The sequence below is a fragment of the Pipistrellus hanaki genome (assembly GCF_964339955.1).
Source record: "Pipistrellus hanaki genome assembly, chromosome: 20".
Classification (NCBI taxonomy): domain Eukaryota; kingdom Metazoa; phylum Chordata; class Mammalia; order Chiroptera; family Vespertilionidae; genus Pipistrellus; species Pipistrellus hanaki.
Window position 1 is genome coordinate 11,387,712 of NC_140522.1, and position 22,712 is coordinate 11,410,423.

The 22,712-nt window shown below is 55.6% G+C and overlaps 1 protein-coding gene across 2 annotated transcripts in view; it reads right to left on the reverse strand.

Moving 5' to 3' along the window:
• Nucleotides 1-9,089: 9,089 nt before the first annotated feature.
• The window catches only part of SMYD3 (SET and MYND domain containing 3), a 457,100-nt gene continuing 443,477 nt past the window's right edge, over nt 9,090-22,712 (reverse strand). For both annotated transcript variants that reach the window (XM_084868939.1, XM_084868940.1), the window contains 2 exons: nt 16,137-16,245; nt 9,090-9,403 (listed from right to left, as the gene is read on the reverse strand). In XM_084868939.1, coding sequence (XP_084725065.1) covers nt 9,302-9,403; nt 16,137-16,245 — 211 coding nt within the window. In that variant the 3' untranslated portion in view covers nt 9,090-9,301. The remainder of the gene's footprint in view (nt 9,404-16,136; nt 16,246-22,712) is intronic.

The window sequence follows — 22,712 nt, forward strand, 5'->3', positions numbered from 1 at the left end:
GCTAATGGACATGAAAAGATGCTCAACTTCACTGATCATCAGAGAGATGCCAAAGCTGTGGCTCCCAGCGTGGGCACACGCCCACAAAAGGGCAATTTGATGTGTAAGGGGGGCAATTTGATGTGTAAGGGGGGCAATTCAAGAAGGAGTTATTAACAGTAAATGTTTTGTATTTCTTATGGTCCTGTGGGTTTCATATATAGTATATAAATATATATTGACATATTTATACATTTCAGTTTTCTATTACGTTTTGAAATTTTATTTGCTATTTTCTCATATCACTTCATATTATTATTACTGTTTCCCCGAAAATAAGACAGTGTCTTATATTAATTTTTTCTCCCAAAGTTGCGCTAGGTCTTATTTTCGGAGGATGTCTTATTTTCGGGGAAACACGGTATTATTTTTAACAATTTCTCAGTGATTTCTTCTTTAGGACTGCAGCTGTCCTTTCATTCTTTCATTTCTCTCTCTCATGGACGCCATGTTCTGTGGAAGCTGGTTTAGACCAAGTTCATGGCCTGTTAGGCTTTCTCCGTGTGAACAGGAGCTCACTTTTTGAATCCTAAGAATTAGAAGTCACAGGATTCAGAGATGCTTTAGGCGGGGCGTGGCCAAAAAAAGGCTGGGAACCACTGTGCTAGAGCCACCAGGAGGTATTAGCTCACGCCGATCAGAGTGGCCATCGTCAATAAATCACAAGCAGCAGGCGCTGGCAAGAATGTGGGGGAAGGGAGCCCTCGCCTCTGCTGGCGGGAACCCTAGCATGCAGCCTCAAAGCATTAAACCGAATGACCCAGGAGTTCCATTTCTGGGAATTTAGCTGAAGAAACCGAGAACATGAATGCATGCACCCCATGTTCACTCCATGGTTATGTGTAAGCGCAGTGCCCATCAGCAGAGGAGGGGATGAAACAGCCGTGGTACCTCTACACAATGGAACACGACTCAGCCATGAAAAGGGAGGAAACCTTACCTTTGCACAGCATGGCTGGACCTGGAGAACATTGTGCTTCGTTACATAAGCCTGTCAGAGAAAGACAAGGTCCACATGGTTTCACTCATATGTGGGATTTCATGAACTGAACTACCCAACAAAATAGAGACAGACTCATAGACAGAAAGCAGGCAAACAGCTCTGGTGGTGGCAGAGGGGTGAAGGGGGAGTAATTGAGAAAAAAAATAAAGAGAACTGATGAACATGGACAACAGTGTGGTGACTGGGGTGGGTGGTGGCAGAGAGCAGTGGGTAGAGATGGACGAGGACATAGAGGGATACATGGTGATGGGAAATAAAATTAGATTAAATTAAAAAAAAAGAAGAAGAAAAAAAACCCTCTCAGGAACTTTCTGGCATGTCAGCCACTTAATCTCGAATAGTTCAGAGAAACAATATTTTGTCCTATACTGGAACTTTTCTGGAATACTGAGATTGTTTCTAAAAAAAAAAACCCCAATAGGAGTAAGATTAAAACATATTCGTTTGCTAGGGATGCAATAACAAAATACCACAGACTGGGCATCTTACACACAGAAATGTATGCTCTCACAGTTCGGAGGCTGGAAGTCCAAGGTCAGGGTGTCGGCGGGGTTGGTTTCCCCGAGGCCTCTCCTTGGTTTGCAGATGGCCACCTTCTTGCTGCCTCTTCAAATGGTCTTTTTCTCTGTGGACGCGTGTCCCTGGTGCTTCCTGTGTCTGAATTTCCTCTTGTTGTCAGTACACCAGTCAGGTCACATTAGGGCCCACCCTAACTCAGTCACCTCTGGTAAGGCTCTTCCCAAACCAGAGTCATAGTCTGAGGTCCTGGAGGGGGTTAGGACTCCAACATATGAAGCTGGGAGAGGGGACACAATTCCGCCCATTTAATTAATTTCCTCATTTTCCCAAATCCTCTCTCTTGAAAGTCAATGCTCTCTATCTCCTGGGAGTTAAGTGACGGAGAGTCTCTCAAGACCCATCCCTTGCCAAAACCGGTTTGGCTCAGTGGATAGAGCGTCAGCCTGCGGACTGAAGGGTTCCAGGTTCGATTCCGGTTTGGGGCATGTACATTGGTTGTAGGCACATCCCTGGTAGGGGGTGTGCAGGAGGCAGCTGGTCGATGTCTCTCTCTCATCGATGTTTCTAGCTCCCTATCTCTCTCCCTTCCTCTCTGTAAATAATATATATATATATATATATATATATATATATATATATATATATATATATATGAAAAAGACCCATCCCTTGTATTGAGCACCAGGAGACGGGCTCAGATGAGTCTTCACTATTAGATAGTGAGCTCTGGGCTGTTCCCTGCAACACCTAGCTCAGGACTCTGCAGAGGACAGACACATTGTCAATGGTGAATGGGCTCGGTCGTCACACACCTGGGAATCTGAGGTCTTTACAGAGAAGCAGAGGAGCAGAGAGGTGGATGACAGTCCTTCGGATTAGTCAGACACGTGTCCTTTACGTATAGGAAGTACACACCCAGAGGGAAGCCCCGAGCAGGCTTTTCACGTGTCTCTGAAATGTGATTGATTTATCACAAATCTCCTAAGAACCCAGTAACTGTCCATTATTTAACGTAGGAGAAAACTACCCAGATCTCCAAGGAAGGCTTCTTCACGGGCAAATAAATTTCTTATCTAATCCTTATTTTCATTTCACATGCGTGATTGCAAATGCATGTTCAGCCACGTGGACGTGGATGTCGATATCTGGTCTCTGCAGTGGATTCTCCAAAGGTGGGAGCCCACGACCTGCCTCACCAGCAGGCATCGCACGACACTCGGCATACTGCCACGCCCAGGTGCTGCCAGACCCTGCTGCCCTCCCAGCCAGCCTGCCACCGCGGGTGCTGGCTCCCTTACAGCCTGTGCTTGGAATGACTGCCACGCTTCCCCAGAGGACTGGCTTCTCCCAGCTAAGAAGGACAACGCCTACAGGGGAGAGGAAACACTCAGAGGGGCTGATGCTCTGGAAAAGAAAAGGGGGGGGAAAGGAATTCCAGTGCCCTCATCGCAGGTCCTGCTTTTTAACTCAGCTACAGGCAAGTCCCGCCGCCTGCAAAAGTCAGTCTGTCGTCATTATTCCGCCGTCCAGGGCGTCCCCGTGATGGGCGTCCAGCTTTTGAAAGGAGACGATCAGGGCCTGTGTCTTAATCACGCCTTCCTCTCGGCCTCACTGAAATGGCACATTAGCAGCCGCGTCTGATTGCAGCACAACCTGAGCCCGGGCCCCCGCTGCACGGCCACAGACCGTTATTAACGCGGGCCCTCCGGGGGCTGCAATTTGGGACTCAATTTGCCATAAAATTGTCCTCAGTGTCACCTTAGTAATCGGAGATCAGGTGACCCGTGATGCACACGGAGCTCAGAGATGGCCCCTCTCGGAGATTGCTGTCACACTGTCTGTCCCTGCAGTAAGAAGGAGCCAGTCGCTGGGTGTGAAGTGCGTGTCTCTGCGCCTCAGGGACAAAGCGGTGGCAATGCGGTGCCCCGCCCGCCGCCATGACGGGGCCCATGGGCTCAGAGCACAGCCCTCCCCCCTGAGCGCCCCAGCCTCACTCACAGGCTTAGTCCAGCGCAAGCCCAGGGTCATTTTGATGGGACTCTTCTTTTGACCCCAAATCCATGCGTGTCCCAGCAAAGGAGTTTCATTCTGATCCCAGACAGCTAAGACCCTTTTGCTGTCAAGTCTGATCAAACAAAAGGTAGTTGGCTGAACATGAGAACACAAATCAAGATTACAGAGAGCTCCCAGCTCACACCAGTCACAATGGCTGTTGTCACAAAGTCAACAAACAGCAAGTGTCGGCGAGACCGTGGAGGGGAGGGAAGCTGTGCGCAGCTGGGGGAATGCAGGCCGGAGTGGCCCCTTTGGAAAGCTTCTGGAGGCTTCTCAGAAACCACAGAGAGACCCGCACTCAGCCACCTAGCTCTTCCCGCCTTGGCAGGAGCCAGAGAGGGAGCAGATGCTGCTGCGGTTGGCTGACTGGCCCCAGTATCAGACGGTGGCCACACACTGGGGGGAGGACCCTAACTGAACCCACGGCGCCCCCCGTAGTGCACTGAGAAGCTGCAGGGCTGGCTTAAAGACGTGGCCCCAAAAGGCAAGACACTCGGGACCAGACAGTTCAAGGTTAAAATCTGAATCCTCCCACCAGGGAAAGAGCCTCAGCCAGACCAGGAGCCAGCAGAAGACGAGGAGCCTAGAGTCCAACTGTGGAAGATGGAACTTGTAAACATCAGTGCAGCTCGTCAAGAACCAGGAACCGAAGGGGAGGCCGTGCTCACTGTTACAACCCGACCCTGGGTTACCACGGAGCGGAGTTCTTGTGAAATGTTTTTAAAACGTCCTCCAGAGGAACCCAGGGCAACGGATGAAAGCAAAGCTCCCTCCCCCCCAGAAAAATGACAGAGAGATTAAATATGACAAATGGAAAGCTTTCTAAGATATAACACACTAAAATAAAGAAAGATGTAAAGCCGAAACCGGTTTGGCTCAGTGGAGAGAGCGTCGGCCTGTGGACTGAAAGGTCCCAGGTTCGCCGAAACCGGTTTGGCTCAATGGAGAGAGCGTCGGCTTGGGGACTGAAGGGTCCCGGGTTCGATTATGGTCAAGGGCATGTACCTTGGTTGCGGGCATATCCCCAGTAGGGGGTATACAAGAGGCAGCTGATTGATGACTCTCTCTCATCGATGTTTCTAACTCTCTATCTCTCTCCCTTCCTCTCTGTACAAAATCAATAAAATATATATTATATATATATATATATATATATATATATATATATATATATATATATATATTAAAAAAAAGGTCCCAGGTTTGATTCCAGTCAAGGGCATGTACCTTGGTTGCGGGCACATCCCTAGTAGGAGGTGTGCAGGAGGCAGCTGATCGATTCTCTCCATCGATGTTTCTAACTCTCTGTCCCTCTCTCTTCTTCTCCGTAAAAAATCAATAAAATATATTTAAAAAAAGAAAAAGAAAGATGTAAAAAGACCCACAGAAAAATGGACAGGGATCCTGTAAAGAGAGTCCACGAAAAGACAGACAGACAGATGGGTTTTCAATATTGGGAGACATGCAGCTTCACTCATAGGAAGAATGCAAATGTAAACTAGATTGTGATACTGATTTTTATCAATTAACTCGGCAAAAAATCCAGAATTAAACTGCCCACTGTGTTGATAAGGCTGCAGAAACAGGCAGGCATTGCTACACCACAGCCCCCGGGTCACCTTGGCCACACCAGTTACAGACATGCTTGCTCTTGGGCTCAGCAATCCCACTTCCAGCGAGCCACCCTGAAGATTCAGCTCCAGGGCCACAAAGAACATGTGCACAGGGTCTTCTGATGTGGGGCAGGGAAGAGAGGGACTGCAGAAAGGTGGGTGAGGAGGTCTCGGCAGTGGCTGCAGAGTGAGGTGCTGGGGGCCTGCAAAGAGGAATAAAAGGGCTGAAACTTTGGAGAAGATCAGGTCTCATTTGCTGAAGGAGGAAGGGGTGTCAGGGTGGCAGTTGTGTGCTGCAGGGGCGGTAGAGGGTGAGCAACCCACAAGGCCGGCGTTGGTGTGAGCACAGCTGTCTGTGCACCCAGGGTCCTGGCGCTCACAGGTCTCACCAGCAGCTCCACTGGGTGGAGGGACTGGTCCATCCGCCACCCTGAGCACTTCCAGACCGCAGGGCCTGGAGGCTCTGTCTCCCTGCGGCTTCCCGCAGTGACCGCGGGCCACGGGGTTTCCCACACTCCTGGCACAATGCCAGGACCCCGCCCTCCCGTGGCCCCGTGGGCGGCCCGGGTGCGTGGACCATCACTCCTGATGTCAGGACAGAACGGAGGGGGCGCCTGTGGGCATCCCTCCTGGGCCCGCAGGGCAGCCTGCCTGGGCGCTGCGGGGCGGACTGGCCCATCGGGGAGGCCGGCGCTGCCCAGCGGGTGCGCGGTCTCCGGGCATCTCCATGGGCACTGGGCATCCGGCTGTCCATCCAGCCTGGCGTGTTCATTCTCAGTGTAACGTGCTCATCCCCGAGGAGCACGGATGGTGCTGGCTGCTGATGTGCGGAGAGCTGTCGCTGAGGAGGCCGGATGAATGAGACGGCTGTGCGGAGGCCGGGGCAATAGATCGCCGGCCGCGGTGACACACGTGTTAGATCACGTTCTCCTCCTGTCCCGCTCCTCCAGGACGACCTGTGGCTGAGGGCCGGGATGTGGTCCCGCTGCTGAGATGTTTGCTTCCTGTTGGCTGTGGTGCACGCAGCCCTCCCTCGGAAGGGCCTTTCTCCAAAGGCGGGTGGGGGGCAGGGGGGGCTGAGGGTTTAAACGCCTGTCACACCCTCTCCAGGAGGCACAAGGCAGATCTCAACGCCCAGGTTCACCCCGACTGCTGGATTTCACCCCCAAAACGGCCAGCACGGGCTCCGTCCACGAAGTGGGGCCACTATACTCCTGCGAGGACGTGTCCTTTCCTTGTGGACTTACCTGAGGAACAGAAGCTGCCACCATGTGCCAGAGAGGCGACAGGTCTGCTTTCCATCCGGTGAAGGACCCCGGGAGCCACCGACGGGAGCTCAAGGACCCCTTCACTGAAGGCACATTGTTCACCCGGAGATGCTGTTCTAGAAAGGTCTATCGATTGTATCCAATTCCCTAATATTCCCCGACGCCAGCATCTCTTCAGAGCTGCCGTGGCCACGGTCCCTCCTCCTGCAGGTCCACGCTCTTGCTAGGGCACATGTGTCAAACACAAGGCCCGCGGGCCAAATCCAGCCCGCCAGGCCTTGCAATGTGGCCCGCACCGCGCTGTCATCACTGCACTCCGCTGTCAGTTTATGACATTGTCAGTTTATGACTGCTCAGTAAACCATTCGGCCCGCGATTTAGGCTGGATTTTAGATTTTGGCCCCTTCTCTGATTGAGTTCGACACCCCTATGCTAGGGGATTGTGCAAAGGCGTGGCTGGCAGAGCCTGCACCAAACCAGACTCTCCCGCCGGCTGCCCGCACGCGAATGGAGCTCCTTCGTGCCGAGCTGGCGTCGCTGGCTGCGCCCTGAAGGCCACGGGCACCGGTGCTCCGCCCCACGGTGTGCGCTGGAGGACGAGGCAGGCCTTCTTCAGCCTCTGGCTCCTTTGTCCTGAAAACAGACACCGTCACATACCTTCGCAGAACTGGTGAACGGCTCTGTCAGTCCAGGTCCCTTGTTACTGTGGTCGGCAAACTGCAGCTCGAGAGCCGCATGTGGCTCTTTGGCCGCTCGAGTGTGGCTCTTCCACAAAACACCACGGCCTGGGCGAGTCTATTCTGAGGAAGTGGCATTAGAAGAAGTTGAAGTTTAAAAAATGAGGCTCTCCAGGGAAATTTCAGTCGTTGTGCTGTTGGTATTTGGCTCTGTGGACTGATGAGTTTGCAGACCACTGCCCTGGTACATCAGGAGGAGGCCCGGCACCGGGCTCCAGGCCTGTCCTTCCTTAGCAAATGGGCTCCACATGCCGCCCTCGCCATGCTCCTGGTATGAGAATGGTGGGCCTGGGGGGTGCCTGGCACCCGGGGGTGTGGCTGGAGCAGAGGCAGCCGGAGAAGGCTGTGGGCCGAGCACGGGTCAGCTAGGGTGATGCCCGGTGGGCAGCGAGGACACTGCTGCTTCCTTGGAGGCAGAAAGAGGCTACTCCTCTGCTGACCGACGCCCAGGTGCAGTCACGGCAGCCACGTGGCTGGAGGACTGGCCAGCCCGGGCGGGTGGGAGGGCTCTGCAGATAGGCCAGGAGGGCCGTCTGTGTTCTGCCGTCAGCCCCCGCGTCTCGCTGCCCTGCTCCTTGCGGGAAAAGCAGGCTCGCTGAGAGTCTTCACGCTGCAGGCAGGCGCCCGTTACTGTCGTGGCTACAGACCCGAGGGCTGCTCCTCCGGCCGACACGACGCCCAGGTGCTGCCACGCGGCAGCCACGTGGCTGGAGAGTGAGGCCTGTGGCCGTCATCACGGCGTCTCCTCTCAGCAGAGGAGCTAAGCTGCTCGTGCAATCACAGGCCCAGAGAATAATTTCCCTCTCGTTCCCAGTGCAGGAGGAGAAAGGTTTCTGTATTGTCTACAGCCGGAAGGCAGGAAAGCAGGCCATCGAATAAGGAAGGGGAGAGGGACAGGGAAGAAGCCGCGGATTCGAACAGGAATGCTGGGACCCAGCTCCCTGCAGGCCAAGGGCACTTCGTGCTGAGCACGTCACATGCTAGGACCACAGGCCGAGACCTGGGGGAAGTCCGTGAGAACAGGCGTGACACACACAAGCTCACAAAGGGCCGAGAATGCGAATTACCGCAGAGCCGCCGCCATCAGGAAACACACTGTCCTCTGCACGAAGACTCTCCGTCCTCCCCAGTAACTAACACGCCCTCTTTCTGGGACTCGGATGGCGTGTCCTGTGCTGGAGTCGGCTTTGGAGGTGAGTGATGGACACAGAGCCCTGAACACACACAGGAAAGACAGAGCCTGGACCTGCTCCGGCCGAGGGGTGGCCCGTGGGGAGCACCGGGAGGACACTGACGTTCACTCATCATCCCGAAGCCGTAAGGCAGGGGTCCTCAAACTTTTTAAAGTGGGGGCCAGATCACGGTCCCTCAGAGAGCTGGAGGGCCGGACTATATGAACTACTAATTCCTACTGTAACACCTCGGCTGCGCTCACTGCCCAAAAAACCTGGCGGGCCGGATCAGACTCCTCTGCAGGCCGCCTGTGGCCCGCGGGCCGTAGTTTGAAGACCCCTGCCGTAAGGTGACCAGATGGTCCCGCTTTTGGGGGGACAGTCCAGATTTCTAACAATGTTTCCCGCGTCCCGAGGCGTTTTTAAAAAGTCCCGATTTTTGGAAAGAATCTTTGCAATCTTTCCAAAAATTGGGACTTTTTTAAACGCCGCGGGACGCGGGAAACATTGTTAGAAATCTGGACTGTCCCCCCAAAAGCGGGACGATCCGGTCACCTTACAGGACGTCCCAGGAGAACGCGGACACTCGCCCTGCTCTGTGTTCCGTGTGGTTTCCCGCCAGCAACGCCGAGATCTCAATGTGACAACGACCAGTGAGGGAGCGAAGGAAACAGGACCAGATGGACACGTTTCTTACGTTTATTATAATCGAGCTTCCCCGCGGCGCCTGAGGCTGGTGGCCCGCACTCTGCGATCGGCCTCATTTATCTACAAACTCGGAGGCAGAGGCGGTGCCGGTGGGGCCACGGCGGGCGGGCGGGCAGAGCGGGCGGCGGGAGGCGAGGGGCAGAGCGGGCGGCGGGAGGAGAGGGGCAGAGTATCCTCCCACCGGCCCTCAGGACGCGCGGATGTTGGCGTCGCAGTCCTCCAGGAGCAGGATCAGGTCCTCCATCAGCTGGTGCTCCCGGCCGTGCGTCACCCTCATGATGTCGAACGCCTGGGGGAAGAGAAAGGAGATTAGATCCCGGAGAGGCGGCCCCTGCCCGCTCCTCCTTGCACCCCCAGGATGCCAGGGCTGTCTGGCTTCTGCCGTCAGCCCCCGCGTCTCGCTGCCCTGCTCCTTGCGTGAAAAGCGAAAAGCGGGGTGTGGAAGGTGGGCTCCCTGAGAATCTTCACGATGCAGGCAGGCCCGTTGCTGTTGTGGCTACAGACCCGAGGCTGGTCCTCTGGCCCACATGACGCCAGGGTGCTGCTTGGAAGGGACCAGGTGCTGGGAAGGCAAACCCGCTCATCTGGGCGTGCAGGCCGCTCTCCGGCCATGCTCCGGGCACGCCAGTGTGGCTGGTGAGCACACGGAGGCTAAGAGGAGTGAGTGCGATGCCAGGTATTCAGGTTCAGGGTGAAATTGGGCTCCACACCTGAGCAGGGAGTTCATGTCTGCATGTGCAGCGAGCCCTCGTCCATGTACACAGTGACAGTGACATACGTGCATTTTCTGTTTCCTTCTCTGTCACATGATGCGTGGCTCTGGCACAGTAACAATCTCTTCCTCCATCATCTGTGCTCAGCCATCACCGAGTCGTGCCAGCTCTCCCTGCAGCCCGGGTCAGAGGGCTGGTGGGCTGGTTCCCACGTCAGTGAGTCCCAGGGAGCGATGGCCCTGCGTTCCGACGACGCTGCTGTGTCCTCCTTCTCCCCTCTGGTGGGGAATAAGGTCCCGGAAACAAGGACGGGCTGGGATGCAGCCCTGGGTGAGGTGTCGGGTTGAGGTGGTAAGACGACAAGAGGCACCCATGGGGGGCTGGGAGCGGGGCGGTGAGTGCAGCTGGGGCAGAGGACTGATGAGAAGCCCCCACGGGAGGGGAGGTGACTTAAGAGCAGTGCGATGGACAGACAGCGACGCCCTTCCCAGGATGGGGGCGGGCAGGAGAGGAGAAGAGAGGTAGGGTCCAGTCATGTGAAAAACATGGCTGTCTTCTGCGTGTGAGGCCACGGGGTGAAGTCCATGGCAAGCTGGAAACCACTGCTGATGGGGGGGGCCTCGGCCGGGGCCTGCATGTCCTAGGACCACAGTTCTCAGCGAGGGAGGAGAGCCTGACGTGGCCGCCGGTCTGAGGGGCTCTCAGTGAGGCCCCAGATTTCCACCCCGGAGACAATGAGGGGCTATCTCCCCCACATGAAGAGGTTACGAGAACCTCAGACCCCCCAGCACTGTCCTGGGGCTCCGTGTCCTGCTCTGGCCTCCCACCTGCCGCACAGGCGCCCGCCCAGAGGACAATGGGGCTTCATTTCCCGCAGCCGTAAACAGCAGATGCGGAAACATAAAGCCGGAGCCGCCAGTGCTAGGAAAAGCCATCTCCTCCATTAAATTACCTCCAACGGGAGCTTTTAGAAGGAGCCTGTGTGCCATGGACCACGGAGGATGCATCCCGGGCCTCAGAGGGGCGCCGGCTCCCATGTCCCCCAGGAAACGGCAGCCGCGGCCATCTGCGCATGGCGGGCAGGGCGCACGCTGGGACACGGAGGCCCCAGAACCGATGCCCATCTCACCCCGTCTTCCTCTTTAAGAAGCAATGTTAGAATTATGGCTGCATATTAAGTAAAATGAATTAAATCAAATTAGGATTTAAAGCTGCAAACAATAAAGCTTTCTTATTAATTTTTAATACAGATATATTAAGCTTATCCAGGCTCTCACAGGCTCTCCGCCGGGAGCCTGAGGGGCCAATAAATGCCTTCCTGGAGCCCCATTTAAATATGGATGTGCAGACCGAGGGGAGCAATGCAGGGGCAATGAGGCCCTCTGGGGTCAGATCACAAGAGGGAAGATACCAGCATGTTTTCTCATCCTGCCAGTCTCAGGATGAGAGTGGGGGAGGGGGGCAACGGGGAGGGGGATGAGGTGGGGGAGGGGGGAGGGGGATGAGGTGGGGGAGGGAGGGCAGGGGCATCCCACAGCCCCACAGCCACTGAGCAGCTCCGGGCCACACCCAGCCCATTACAGGGGGCGGCAGAACCTTCTAGAGCCTGTGGAGCACAGGGCTGGGCCCTCAGGGAGTGCTCTGGGACACGGGGGATGGAATCCCAGCAGGACCCTGAGTGACAGGGAGGTGTGGGCTGGGGTGTCAGGGTGAGAGGGGACCCCAGAAAGGGCTACAGGCCCGTCCATGATTTCTCCGGGGGGGGGGGGGGGCTGTGCTGTGTTTAACTCATCAATCGATCCAGTGAATATGTAGCGAGCCCCTGAGGGGCCCCGAGGAAGCCCTGTCTCCTCCCTGAGACTCAGTTTCCCCAACTGAATAATGAAAATTAGACTCAAGAAATCCTGGGGGCCAACAGGTCCCAGACACAGAGCAGGGCTTGTTTCCAAATATTGTCTCCGATTTCGGATTCGATTGGACTGTGGTCAGGACACCCCTGTGAGTGACTTGGCTCTATGCGCGTGCGCGGAGACCTGCTTTCTGGCCCAGAAGGTGCCTGTCGGGGTCTGCGTTCGGATCCCTGAGAAGCTGCGTGCTGCTGGGGGGAAGAGGGGGGTACTGACACCCATCAGCGAGGTCCAGTGGCTGATGGAGGTGTGCGCTCCCCGACATCTGCTCACTTCCTGTCCAGGCCTGTCTGTCTGGGACAGAGGGGTGCGCATGTCCCTGCTGTAGCTGCATGGCCAGTCCGCAGTCTGATCCTGTGAGGGATTTCCCCCTACATTTTGCAACTATTCGGTGCGGACACGTGGAAGATGGCTGTGCCTTCTGGGCAGGCTGACCCTGGTCTCATGGCACAGCATCCCGCTCCGTCTCTGTAAGATGTTCTTTGCTCTGCACTGACGCTATCGGATATTAATGCAGCCACCACAGCTTTCTTTAGGTTACTTTTTTTCTAACCTTTTCCATCCCTCCAACATGCCTGTATCAATTGTATTTAAGTGACTTTCCTTTAGACAGCATAGAGTTAGGCCAGTGGTATAAATTCATTAGTCAACAGAGCCAAATATCAATAGTACAATGATTGGAATTTCTTTGGAGAGCCACATTTTTTAAACTTAAACTTCTTCTAATGCCACTTCTTCAAAATACTCGCCCAGGCCGTGGTATTTTGTGGAAGAGCCACACTCAAGGGGCCAAAGAGCCGCATGTGGCTCGAGAGCCGCAGTTTGCTGACCAAGGAGTAGGGCATTAAAAAATCTATCCTAATCTCTTTCAATTGGTGCATTAGACCATTTACTCTTTTTATAAAGGCCACACACATCATGTCGTTATTAATATATTAGGGTTTAAGTTTGCCATTTTGCTTTTTGTGCATTCTACGTTTTCCTTTCCCATGCATTTTCCTGTGGGTTACTTACATGTTTCTTTGTTTATCTTTGTTCTGTTTTTTAGAATCCCATCTTACGGGGCTTTTGAATGCATTCCTTTGTTTAGCTCGCTGGAGGGGCTGCTCTGGGTCTTCCGTTATACATGCATCACGGAGCCCACTCTGGTGTCATCGCTGTGCCAGTTCAAGAGCTCCTTCCCCCTGTCCTTCTCCCGCCGTTTGGAATAGAATCGTCCTGCATACGTCCACTGTGTCCAGCTAACCCCGCAGCAGGGAGCACAGAGACTCCTGCTTCATGTGTCAAACGTAATCTCGGAAACTCCTGAGGAGAAGGCGGCCCGTTCACTTCCCCGTATCTCTGCATCCACGTTCTTCCCTCCTTTCTAACGCCCCAGGATTCCTCCCTTCCTCTTCTCCTTTCGGCTCAGGAAATCCTCTAGCATCCTCTGAGCACAGGCCTGCTGGCTCCGCGGTCTCTGAGTTTGCCCTCCTCTGACAACGTCTGTCTCTCTCTTCGGTCGTGAAGGACCCATTGCTGAGTGTAGGGGTATGTGTGTGTGTGTGGGGGGGGGGGTGGGATTAACAGTTCTTTCCTTGCAGTCTGTGTAACAGGTGTCTCCATGGCTGCTGAGAGAACACCAGTGCCATTTACACTGTTTTCCTGCAGGCAGGACACCCGCTTTCCCCTGGCTGCTCTAAGCCACGGCCTGTGTCTCGTGTCCAGAAAGTGAGCTGTGATGAGTGGCCGTGTGGGTTCTTTGGTTTTCCTTGTTTGGGATCCAGTCAGCTTCCTGAATTGGCAGTTTGTGTCCTTTGCCAGATGTTGGGCGTTTTCTGCCGTTATTTCTTTCATACAAAGCCTCTCTGCAGTAAAATACACACCGGCACAGCCAGGGCTCGGCATCACCCCCGGGAGCTGTGCTCACCGGACAGTCACTCCGCCAGCCTCTGCCTCAGCCGTAACCGCTCCCCCTGTCTCTCTGCTCCGCCAGGAACTTCAGGGACGTGGAACCATCAGCGCGGGTCCTTGCGTGTCCGGCTCATTACTTCCCTTACACACGCTCACCCACAGCCTGTGTCAGGAATCCTCTCCTTTTTAAGGCTGAGTGACACCCCATCGACCACATCTCACATCTCGCTTATCCCTCCGTGAACATCTCCTTTGCTGAGCCCGTTCCTTTTCCGTTGGTTTTGAGGCTGTTGGCGTTTGCTCATCGGGGCCTCTTCGGATGGCTGCCCTCAGATCTGCCAGGTCCTTCTAATGTCTGCTACCTGGGAGTTGGCAGATATCAATTCTTTTTCTTTGTCTCATTAAAACTGATCTTCCTGGTTCCCGGCCTGAGGAGTGATGTTCCGCTGAGCCTGCACATGCTGAGCAGGCCGCTGACACACTGCGTTTTGCTGAGACCCCGTTTTCGCCGCTTCCTCTGGCCCTGTGCCCGCAGGAGGAAGGACTGCCACCTCGTTTCTCCGGGTGCAGGGGTCTCCGAGTCCCCACTGGCGCCCAGTTCTTGGTGGGTACACCTCTGCTTGCCTCTTGTGACAGGACTTAATCACCATCTCCCCCTTTACTGACAGTCTCTTACTCACCTCCTTTTCTTAGTTTAGAGACCGACTCTGGGGACGAAGGTTCTGGGTGGAGTTCAGTGGGGAACTTAGGAGCCGGGGACTTAGGAACGAATCTTAGAAGGCACGTTGACAACAGGCAGGTCACCTGCCTGCCCCCGTCCTCCCCGCCCCCAGCAGCCCCCTCAGTGTGCTGGCAGCCCCTGCAGGCTGTGGGCACGGAGGAATCCATGGAGAGTCCTCCCGGCCTGATTCACCAGATGTCGTGTGTGTAGGTTTTTCTCAGGTGAGTCAGTGGTTCTCGTCAGATTGCCAGACAAGGATGTGGCGGCAGAGGCAAGCACCAGGGCAGCAGGTTAGGAACGGAACAGACTGTCTGCTCAGGCCGCTCCCAGGGGCTGCCGTCTGCGTGCCCCGAGCCCACAGCGCCCGGCACACTGCGCTGAGTTCCCGTGGGGCTCGCCGCTGACCCCAGGAGCGAGGGACAATGCCCGGACTGCGGCCTGTACTCCCTGGTCAGGCCCAAGACAGAGATCAACGATCCTCCACGGGTAAGAAGCTCCGGCAAAATGCAACTCGAATGGAAAAACCGTGACAGCGCAGTAAGGAACGGACAAGCGGTTACTGAAGGGGAAGGAGTGGGGCTTTTCCCAACCTGCCCTCCGCTAACAGGACACTGACAAAGCCCCAGCCTGGCCCGGGGGCGGGGGAGGGGGAGATTGGCAGTGGGCAGAGCGCCCAGGAAACAGGCTCACCCACAGACAGCAGGATGGGGACGCCTGCCCTGGAGGCCCAAGAAGTCAGATGAGTGGCTGGCAAAATTCTCTGAGAAATAATGGAAAGAAGGGGAAGCAGAAGCGGAGACTAGAGGAAGCGGGAGGGAGCCTGCCAGTGGGCTCGCCGTGGTGCGGTGGGAGGGCTCTGCCCGGTGGGAAGGCCAGCGGAGCCCTGGCTCCCGAGCCATTTCTGGGCCTCATTGCTAGCGCTGTATTCACCGCACTCCTCCTTCCTCCCCAATCCCAATCCCTCCTCCCTCCTCCTTCACAACGACCACTCCCCCAGCTCCAGGCACCTTGTATGGCATGGAGCTGGTTACCATGGTGCCCGCAAGGCCCGGAGTCCTGGGGGAGGTGGGCAGCAGGTGCTCCCACACCCATGGACACGTATCTCCGGGGATAGTGAACAGGGCGGTGGGACCACAGGGACCAAACAATGTTTGAGCTGGGCCTTAAAGGAGCAGTAGCATGGCAGTCCAGGGCATGGCAGCCCAGAGGGCCCCGTGCACACTGGCTGTGGAGGCAGAGAGGCCTGAGGAAGGCCTAGAGGGGAGGCTGAAGACAAACGGATGGTCGGGGCTGGCCTGACAGGCAGCGGTTTGTGATGATCTTTGAACTCAACATCACAAGACAAAACCTACAATTCAACTCTCCTTCAACCACATTCACATCGTCCAGTCTTCCCGGGTGTTTCCCAACTGTTGTTCTCCACACACAGCCACTCTTAAATCTATCAGCGAGTCCAAGATCAGTGTCCCTTCTAGACCCGGTTTGACTAGAAAAGGCGTAGGAAGAGAGGAAGTGGAACTCAATTAGGCCTTCTGATGGGGCACTGAGTGGGTAGCGGAAAGTGGGAGCTGGTGGGTTTTACACCAGCAGCTTAACCTCAACCACGACGGGCATGTTTATAGCACAGGCATCAGCAAACATCACAAGTCACTTGTTGTCAGAGCTGGTTGCTGGACATGTATGGGCACGTGTGTGTGCACGGGTGTGAGTATGTGCATGCAGACAGGGGGAGGGAGAGCCACGGCCGGTGGAGGGCATCCAGGCAGGGGGCGCACCCTGGGCACTCACCAGCCTGAGGTTCTTCATCGCCTGCGGGAACATGCCCTGGTGCAACTGCAGCTTGCCCACCTTCATCACCTGCACGCCGCGGACGGGGTGACAGCCCGGGAAGAAGATCCTGGAAGAAACCACAGGGCACACGGTCAGCGGCTCCCTCCTCTGCGGCCAGCATTGCACAGGAGCCCACGCGGGTGGGAGCCACGTGAGCCGAAGACACGCCAGCGGGAGCACGGGAACCAGAGCCACACGAACCAGAGCCACACAAGCTGGAGCCACGTGAGCCGAAGACACGTCAGCGAGCCGGAGCCACGTGAGTGGGAGCCACGCTGGCCATGGCCGCTCACAAGCCCCCAGAGGAAATGAGCGACCCTGAGGGCACAGGCGCAGGGCAGCTCCTGCTCCCAGGACGCTCGGCATTCAGAAGACACCTGGCCGTGACAGCTTATGTGGGAAAGGCAGCCGAGCATCATCATGGATCAGCCCACAGGGGAGACCCAGTGACAGGGCCGGATTCGAATCCAACACTCTGCTGGCTCCCTGTCCACCCAACCACCAGCCCCACTGGAATCATCATTTTCTATCGCTAATGTGTGTATCTGTCTTTTAGGAAGACGTGGAGAGGCGGAGACAGAGGGAGGGAGACAGGACATGAGTGTGGCTCACAGAGCATCATGGGACTTGCACTGCAGAAATTTAATTAGACAGAAATGCTGGTCTTCTCCAGCCTCCAGCCAGACAGATACCGATACGGATATTAGAGGTCATGTGTGCTCGCAGGCCGCTGAGGTGACACAAAGCAGCTTGCACAGGACAGCGGCGCCCCCAGCCTCTGCCCCTGCCTCCCTCCCGCCCTTCTCCTCCTCCTCATCTCTCTCCAGATCCCGCCCGCCTGCCTTCCCTGAGCCACACCCTCCCCCCATCATCAGCTCTCCTCACTCTTTCAGATCAGTGCTCACTGTCAGGACCCATGACGCAGAAGCATCTGATTAGATGCTGTTTACACATTCTTATCTTACACACCCGTGTGTGTGTGTGTGTGTGTGTGTGTGTGTGTGTGTGTGTCTTTTCCCCCAAAGGCTGTTCTACGGAATTCTGTTTATGTCATTGTCCTTGGCTTGCTCTCAAACACTGATGGGAGAGTGCTATGTGCATAGGGCGTTACAACCCTCCCCCTCCCTCCCAGCACCCTCCCCTCCCCTTCTCTCTCCCGGGAATGCTTGTTGAGCACCTACAATTAGCCAAGTTCTATTCCAGGCGCTGGGTGCTGCTCCAGGCAAGTGTTACCTCAGTTAATCCTCAGAACAGTGTGAGGTAAACATCATCACCCCAGTTTTATACGAGAAAACTGCAGCCCATGCACGTTAAATAAATGCCCTGTGTCACACAACCAGCACAGGGCAAGGCTGGCTGTCCTTAACTCCACACTGCTATGACGGCCGTCAGCAGCCAGAGCTCTCTCTGTAAGCAGACCTGGTAAATGGAGATGCCAATTCTTCACCCAAGCAGAATCCGGAAATCGTCTTATTCATAAAGGCCAACAGGCACAATCCTGCCCAGAGGTGGAGTCAACCGCTGTCAGCTCCCAGGCCTGGCTCTGGCTCTAAAGTGGTTCCAGCTTCCAGCACTCCCTCTGGGCCCACCTGCACCCTAAAATTCTGGGGGTGCTTTGAGAACAAGCTATGCAGAGGGCAGGGAACGCGCCTGCCCCAGCCTGGAAGGCCCTGGAAAGCTCTGGAAGGCGAGCACGGCCCTCTGAAAGGGTGGGACAAGGACGAAGGCGGGGCCAGGACACAGGAGCCTGATCCCTGTCCTTGTGACTCCCGACAAAGTTCTTAACCCCCTGGGACCAGATAGTCTCATCCACCTCGAGGGGCTGCAGCTGGATCACCCCTGAGGCCCCGCTGGCTCAGAAGCTCTATGCTCTGCCCCTGCTTAGACACAGGAGGCTGGCCTCGGTGATCTGTGGCCCCCCACCTCCTGCCCTCCCAGCAGAGGCAGACAGGAGGGAAAGGCCTGAGTGCTCAGAGTTCCCAGGCTGGCAGGGAAGCTGTGTGGCTTATAGAAACGACTCCTCTCTCCTCGGTATCTGATCCACGGGCCCTAATTTAATGGGGACATTCTAGAACGGCACGCCAGGACCGCCAGCTGCGACATGAAGGATGGTCATCCGGGCACAGCTCCACCATGAATGACTTGCCATATGCTCGAGTGCTGTTGGCTGCTGGTACATCGAGCTGAGCAGGGAGCGATGCCAGGACAAAGCATCGCCGGCAAACAGCCCAGCGCACGCGAGGCTTTCAGACCCGCTGCCGGCCGCTGCCGAACCCCGACTGCTCCCGGTCTGCTGCTCAGGCCGACAGCAGACTCGCCAACCTAAAGGCCACGTGGTCGGCACCCCTCGGGGCCTGTGGTGGCATCTGCAGAAGGTCCTTGTGGCTGGGGGTGGCTCTACAGGTCTTCCTCCGAGTGCGGGGACAGCACGCAGGACACAGCCGGCGACCCAAACACCACGCCTGGACACGGGCGGGCTCAGTGCCCTTATACAACCAGAGGACAGCTAGGGAGCCTCCTGGGAGTACCGGGATTTGGTGAGGGTTCTAGAGAACTGACTCATATTTCCTCGAGCTAACGAAGATGGACGGGAAGATGACAAACTCACACAAACCCATTCGTTTAAAGCACATGTGTCAAACACAAGGCCCGCGGGCCAAATCCAGCCCGCCAGGCCTTGCAATGTGGCCCGCACCGCGCTGTCATCACTGCACTCCGCTGTCAGTTTATGACATTGTCAGTTTATGACTGTTCAGTAAACCATTCGGCCCGCGATTTAGGCTGGATTTTAGATTTTGGCCCCTTCTCTGATTGAGTTCGACACCCCTAGTTTAAAGGTTTTCAAAGGTTGAAGTGCCTGGTGTGACGCCAGCACAGGAGAGGCAGGGAAGAGGTGGAGGGAGACGCTGTCCCGTTGTGCCCTCCGAGCCCTGGATCCAGCTGTGCCTGAAGCTGGAACTCCTGGACCTTCCAGGTACCTGAGCCCACAGACTTCTTCCTGTGACAACACGCTCTCACTCCCACACACACGGTGACAGGTATGATATACGAACAAGCCTACGAAGCTGGACAAACTGTCTCCAAATGCTCAACGGAAGCACGAGAAGCCAGATCCATTTCCTATGAAAATTCCCAAAAGCCTAGGTTTCTGACTCCCAAATCCAAGGTAGCCACAGAGATGAGCTGTTTCTCTAAGATTCCGGGGGTAAAGGAACGTGTTTCTCATCCAAAGAGGAGGGAGAAGAGAGAAGCTCCCCATTTCCACAGGGTGCTGGTGCCCAGCAGAGCTGAGGGTGGACTCAGCCAGTTCAGAACCACATCCTCAGGATGTGAGCCAGCGGGAGCTTACCCCTCGTCACAGGCAAGAAGCTGTGAGCCCCACAAAACTGCACCAATGAGAACCAAGACTGAACTGAAATGACCACAGTTATTAAGACTAAAATTATTAGAATCTCCTCTTTCTATTTCAATAATAGAAACCTCAGCCTCGAATTCCGTGTTTCCAGTCGGCGCTGCCTGTTTTCCGAGCCGGCTAGACAGTTGCTGAAGGGCGAGGCACAAAGCAATGGCCATCTGCTCCTCCGTGGCTCGAGCTTCCTGCCTACAGTCTGCTCTGATAATGGATCTGTTTGGGGCAAACAGAGATTGATTTTAATTTCCTGCCAAAATGTGTGGCGTGGGCAAAGGAGAAGTTGGAACCAAGAGATATGCTGATTTTTCCATAGTTTTATCTGAAGATCAGTCGTCAGCGTTCACCACGTCCGTGGCTGCAGACGAGCGGAGGAACACAGCGTGCTGTGCCCAACCCTGTGGTGATGCATCGCGCGTTGTCCAGGGAGCTAACGGAAGATGGAGTCGCCGCCGTCTCACCGGAACAATGTCTGCAGGATCCAGGCGCGGGCACAGGGTGAGGAGCCCGCAGCCGGGACTGTAACCTAATTCCCCTCCTGAGTACGCAGCACGGCGCTCGGGACAGAAGGATCAAGAGCCAGAGGTCATCTTCCCGGCCCCTCACCTCACTGGTCTGGGCATTCCTTCCACCCGGCAGCCGTCTATCAGAGACCGAGCCTCCCCCAGCCCCGGAACGGCGCGCTGCGAGGGTGATGGTGGGGAATGAGACCGACTTTCAAGCTGTTCGCCATCTTTGCTCTTCACGGAAAGGATTGCAGGAAGGGAAGAGGAGGAGGCATCCTGGTTCAGGAGGTGCTAGGAAGTACTCTAAATGCACTCCCAGTGGGGATGGAAAATGAAAACCTAGCAAAACAGAGAATGCTGTGTTCTGCCCGTCGATCAGTATCCTACACATTAGCAGTGAATGCTTGTTGAGTGATCGCTTTGTGCCAGGCTTCTTGCTAAGACTTATCTCCTTTGGTCCTTATTGCAATCCTATGAGACAGGCACTGCTAATCAACCCACTGCACAGATGGGAAAGTGGAGGCTCAGGGGAATTAAAAACCTCGTGTCTAGAACAAGAGACCTCAGGGCGATGGAGCTGCAGCACACACCCTGCACTAACATGGTCCCAAACGTACACCCTCCGATGTGGTATTTCTCGAGATGAATTTTCAAAATGAGTTAGAAAAAGAAAAAGAAAACAAAGGCAACAGTCAGAAATGGGTCTGACTGGTGACAGGGCCTCCACTACCAATCATGAGGGAGTGTGGTCGGGCTATTCTGCAAGAGTTGGGCCCCTCCCACTGGTGCCCCAGGGTCTGATGGCGCAGGGGGCAGGGCTGCGGGGACCTGGGGCACACTCTGCTCTACGGGCACTGCAGGGGGCAGCGGGCATCACCGTGTCTAGCCAGGGCCACTGAGCATAGAGAGAGGGAGCTGACCAGGTCTCTGAGGGGACACTGGCCTGAGAGCCGAGTCAAGAAATGACTTTCCAGCGCAGCCATAAAGTGCAGACATTCTTACAAGGGTGGGAAAGGAGGGAGAGGAAGAGGGAGAGAAAGCATTTGGCAAAGGCCAAGAAGGCCAACCAAGGCAGCCTCCCAATTTCTAGCCAAATGCTGCTCCCGGCACCCTGGTGAGCTCAGCACGCACCCTGAATTGGCGCTCAAGGGGAGCAAGCCCAGCGGCAGGTACAGGCACCGGCACACGGCCGTGAGAGCCATCATGGCGGCTCAGAGCGGCCCAGAGCGGCCCGTTGTTCCTGGTCCCGGAAAAGCCAGATAGAACGGAAATGCACATGAGTAACAGGATAACGCTTTACACCTCCCCTCCTTCTTGGATACCCATCGGGTGCATCAGATCAGAGCCGAGTTATTAAATGTCTACAGACGATCCCGCAGCTCTCAGGGGCCCGCAGTGCGTTATTTCCCTGTGAAAGCAGGCCGATCCACACCGTGAACGATTTAATTGCAGTTTAATTACCAGTGAGGCTGAGGAGCATGAGATATGGGTGCCTTCAGTTTCTAATAGTCATGACGGTTCCCGGAGAGTGTGGAAGGGGGATAATTGAGTCTCCCGGGAGTATCCTCCTCTCCCAGAGTGCCCAGATCACAATGAAATCAGAACAAAGCGTGCAGGGCGGCTCCGGGTCTCTCAGATCATACTCTGGGCTGGCCCGGCAGTTCGCGAGATACACTAACGCAAACAGGTTCCCCGCGGTTGAGTTCTGGCGCATTAAACAGAGAAAGGCTCTTGGCCGGGGTGCTGCTTTCTCTCCTAGAATCAGATCCAAAGATGCCATACTTGTTTCTTTGTTTCTCAGCGCTGGGCACCAGGATAGACACACGTCCCCAAACACATATGCACAGAAGCTCACACATGCACAGATAACACGCACAGACACACACACACATCCCCTGCCTATTTCTTTTCTTTCTCTCTCTCTTTTTTTTTTTTTTTAACATCAATGATGGGAGGGAATCATTGATCGGCTGCCTCCTGCACGCCCCCTACTGGGGAGTGAGCCCACAATCCAGGCATGTACCCTTGACTGGACTCAAACCCAGGACCCTTCAGTCCGCAGGCTGATGCTCTATCCACTGAGCCAAACCCGCCAGGGCCTGCCTGTTTCCGTGATGCTTCTAAAGCACCGCTGCAGGAGGAACACGGGAACAATCTCACAAGAGTCCGCAAGGAAGGCAACGAGAGGTCTTGGGAGAATCAGAAGGAACAGCAAGGGCAGCCTCCAGACACTGTCACGTGATCAGAGAGCTGGCCAACTCAGGCAGAAGCAGTCCCCGAGAGGGCTGGGTGGGGGGAACTGACCCCTTCTCCCCATCCCTCAAGCACACATTGGCCTCCTAAGCTTCCCAAGTTTCTTGAAGGGTAGGTGTGTGTGTGTGTGTGTGTGTGTGTGTGTGTGTGTGTCTCCATCAGGCCTCAGCCTCCTCTTGGGGATACTGTCGCACCCCAGCACAGGATGGGGTCAAAACAAGACCTTTCCTGGGGTCCCCACCCACTGGGGAGCTCTGGACGGCCCTGCCCCGCTGCTCACCACAACCATACCAGCCACGTGTGCACTGGTCTGAGCGCTCACTGGTCTGAGTGTGACCGTCTCCCTGCTGCTGGGAGAGGTACCGC